Here is a 3,598-nt window from a genome sequence, read left to right as displayed (position 1 = left end):
TCTCCATTACATTGATTATTTTCTATTTTATATCCATTTGAACATTTTAAACAATAATTTCTTTCTGATTTATTACATTCATTATCTTTTTCTTTACATTCTCCTTTTTCTTTAATATATCCTTCTTTACATTGATAACAATATGTTTTATATCCTACAATACAATTATCTGGTAACAATTGACATTCTTTATTTGAATTTAAATAATATCCATATTCACATTCAATACATTCTCTTGTTTCTTCTTTATAAATCATCATATTACAATTCTTATATCCAATACTATCTAATGTTATTCCTTTCATTCCAATAATCATTATTTGACTTTTATTTGTTGTTAATGTTGTTTCTGAAAATTCTATATCATTTAAATTAGTTAATGGTTTTGAAGAAGAAATAATTAGTGTTGAAATTGATTTATCATTATTTTCTACTTATTTAATTAATGTTATTCCTTCATTTGATTGTTCAATTGTTAAACTAAATTCAATTCTTTGATATGGTTCTTTCTTTCTATAAATATTGAATTTTGCTTGATTTGTTGATTCATTTTTAACTATCTTTCTGGACATGTATAAGCTGCATGAGTAGTTGATGAATTAAGTTATTTCTAATAATATAATTATTTGTTAATAATAAGATATAGTATTCTGATATGTTTCATTTAAAAGATAGTTGTAGTAGCAACGATAAATGAATTAAAATCATCTTCTTCATCTCTTATGAATGAAAGTAAATATTTTGTTGTTGTTCTATTAAATTCAATATCACAGATAAATAAATAAATAACCATTTCATTACATATTTATTGATTCATCACTCATACATGATGTTACATCTGTGAAACCACTATTAAAACAAATTTTTAAATTAGTGGATTTTAAAGAGATATAAATGTGTTGACAATGTATCAATATATACTTGTTTGTATATTTCTATTATATAAGTTAAGTTTAACACTTTTAAATAAATAAGAATTATCTTCTAAATGAAGTTCAAAATTTTATTTAGTATTAATAAAAGACAATAAATGAGTGTGATATGATGTTAACTTATTTATATTTGTGTTGTTAGATTCTCTACTTTAAATGTATTTATTGTTTTACAAAATTCAATACCATAATTATAACATGAACAATAATTGATAAATTTAATATATGTAAAATAATAATTTCTTGATATTGAAAGCAAAGAAATTGTACATGAACTAATTGCATAAATTATAATTCTTTTTCATTTTCTCTTTTACAATATTCACTAAAACAAATACAAATTAATAAAATTAATAAATAATATTTTATATTTGATTATTTCAGTTCTTTTCTTTTAAAATGTCAATATTGATTATTTCCTCTCTTTTATTTATTTTTTTAAACAGAATAGTTTTATTTAAATATGTATTGAATTTAGTTAATTAAAGTAAAGTATTAAAATGAATTCAAAAATATGAAGTATTGTAAAAACCATAATATTTAATAGTATTCTTATAACTTAATATTATAAAAATGAAAAAAAAAATTAATTCTTATTTTATTATTATGAAAAACTGAAATTAGAATGAAATATGTAAATACTATTTATATTTTTGAAAGAATTAATTAATAATTTTGTTTCTTAATAATGTTTTAATTAAATCAAACACTCTAAATTATTATCATGTAAACAACTCATTAGTTCTTTTTCTTAAAACATTTTTCTTCTTAATTTTCATTAATTTCAGGTTTGTCATTCATTTAATCTCTTTATTGACCAATTAATTTACCATTTTCTCTTTGGTTATTGATTTCTTCTTGTTTGATTTATTAATTATTTTGTTCCTCTTTTGTTTTAACACTCTATATCTCATTCGATGTACAACTCATGAGTAAAAGCAATAACTGTTAATAACAAATGTTTTATGAAGATAGATTACACATGAAAATTATTCACAAGACTCAAATACAATTTTTTTTATTAAATAAATAATGAAATTACTAAAACAAAAGTTAAAATAATAAATTAAAATACTATAAAATATGGTATTTGTTTAGAATATCATTTAAGAAGTGAGAAATTTTTTAGTTTTCAATACTTTTATTTTTCAAATAAATAAAAATGTTATGTAAATCAAAAATCCATTCAATTTAACTTAATGGAACAAGTAATGGTGAAATATTTAATGCCATTAACATATCTCTTAAACGAGGTAAAGAATTAAGGACATTTGGCATTTCAATAACTGAACATTTTTCTAATTTTATCCAAGACTTCATTTTTGTAATATAGTCATTTTGGTTATCTGTTAATAAAGCTTCCCAATCACATTGAAATCCTTTAGGAATAACTCCGATTTGTTTAAATCCAGCACCAAGTAATAATCCAAACATCCAATACATACCACATCCAGCAGTTCCTCTAGTCAAAGGCATAAAATTAAACCATAAGTAACAGAATCGAAGAACTGCATCTAAGACTTTGTCTTGGTCATTAGAATGTTGAACAGTATAATATTTGTCAAGAGCTTTTTTCAATTCAACATCAAATACTTTATATCTTTTAGGAGTACATGGAGTTTTGATAGAAAACATACTTCCTAATTCAACTTTCTCAATTAATAACCAAGTACCTTCTAATCTTGTTCCTTCTTCATTTCTACAAATTGTTGTCATAAAGAAATTATCTCTTTTTAATACTTTTTGAACTTCATCAACTGTTTCTGCTTTTGCAACAAGTTGTTTCTTTTCTTTAGAAGCTCCACTTTCTTCTTCAAATAATTTTTTAAATAATCCAAAAGTACGTGGAAACATTGGCCAATAACGGGCAACTCTTGTTTGTGCTGTCTTAAGTGTAGTATTTGATCCAAAACCTTCTTCAAATTGTTGTCTTGGTAATTTATCAATCCAAATAGCTCCGTCAGCAGGTTCAGCTACTTGTCTAAATTTAACTAAAATTTCAGCAATTTCCCTCCATCCCATTTGCTTTGTTTGAAGAAGTTGAGCAATACAAATAGCCCCTAAACCACATGCCAAATATTGTCTTCCATTTTTACCAAACCCAAGTTCATTATATTGCATTTTATCACCAACTTTTATAGCAGGGATTAATAACTCTTTAACTAATTCTTGCTTTACAGTTGTTTTAGCATCAATATCTTCAGTAGTAATTTGAAGAGGAACGTTTCCAGGTGGATATTTTTTAACGTTCCCAATTGGAAGTCTTTTAGCAAAATTAACTTTCCATTGTGGTGGGAACCATTCTAAATCATATTCTAAAAATGGTTTGTCTATCATCATTGCTTGGTATTTTGCTATTTCTCCAAAATACCATGATGCATTATCTTTAGCTTCATATCCTAATTTTGCTGATTTTAAACAACTTCTATTCATTCCTAATGCTAAACATGCCGTTGCATTTAATCTATGAATATCTCCTGTTCTTTCTGGTGGACATACTGATAATGATCTACTAATTAATGGTAAAGCCTCTCTATGTCTTCCTGCAGATGCCAATACATTAGCCATAACATAATATGATAAATGGTTTGTTGGTGCTAATTTCATTGCTTTTTCCAATAATTGTTTTGCACGAACATAACATCCTATATCTCTATATAATTGTC

The 3,598-nt window shown here is 24.0% G+C and overlaps 3 protein-coding genes across 3 annotated transcripts in view, besides 5 other annotated features; all 3 read right to left on the bottom strand.

Moving 5' to 3' along the window:
- Positions 1–434: 434 nt before the first annotated feature.
- Positions 435–1,217, bottom strand: EDI_346520 (uncharacterized protein; the record flags this gene model as incomplete). The annotated part of the gene is made up of 3 exons (XM_001740024.1): positions 435–579; positions 802–935; positions 1,119–1,217. The coding sequence occupies 3 exons, from the start codon at positions 1,215–1,217 to the stop codon at positions 435–437; spliced, it is 378 nt and encodes a 125-aa protein (XP_001740076.1).
- Positions 612–639: a sequence feature (AT_rich).
- Positions 1,137–1,174: a sequence feature (AT_rich).
- Positions 1,218–1,270: 53 nt separating the features above from the next.
- Positions 1,271–1,313: a sequence feature (AT_rich).
- A 43-nt stretch (positions 1,314–1,356) lies between these two features.
- Positions 1,357–1,635: a sequence feature (AT_rich).
- A 307-nt stretch (positions 1,636–1,942) lies between these two features.
- Positions 1,943–2,017: a sequence feature (AT_rich).
- A 106-nt stretch (positions 2,018–2,123) lies between these two features.
- On the bottom strand, positions 2,124–3,539 carry EDI_346510 (tetratricopeptide repeat protein, tpr, putative; the record flags this gene model as incomplete). Its single annotated transcript, XM_001740023.1, has 1 exon — positions 2,124–3,539. The coding sequence occupies one exon, from the start codon at positions 3,537–3,539 to the stop codon at positions 2,124–2,126; it is 1,416 nt and encodes a 471-aa protein (XP_001740075.1).
- A 38-nt stretch (positions 3,540–3,577) lies between these two features.
- The window catches only part of EDI_346400 (tetratricopeptide repeat protein, tpr, putative), a gene marked incomplete at both ends in the record, with an annotated part of 1,365 nt that continues 1,344 nt past the window's right edge, over positions 3,578–3,598 (bottom strand). Inside the window, one exon of the mRNA XM_001733441.1 lies at positions 3,578–3,598. This exon is cut by the window's right edge and continues 1,344 nt beyond it. Coding sequence (XP_001733493.1) covers positions 3,578–3,598 — 21 coding nt within the window.

This window comes from Entamoeba dispar, genomic scaffold (genome assembly GCF_000209125.1).
Source record: "Entamoeba dispar SAW760 scf_1105229462685 genomic scaffold, whole genome shotgun sequence".
In the NCBI taxonomy this organism is placed as follows: domain Eukaryota; phylum Evosea; order Mastigamoebida; family Endamoebidae; genus Entamoeba; species Entamoeba dispar.
Note: the sequence above shows the minus strand (reverse complement) of the source record. Positions and strands in the feature narration are given on the sequence as shown.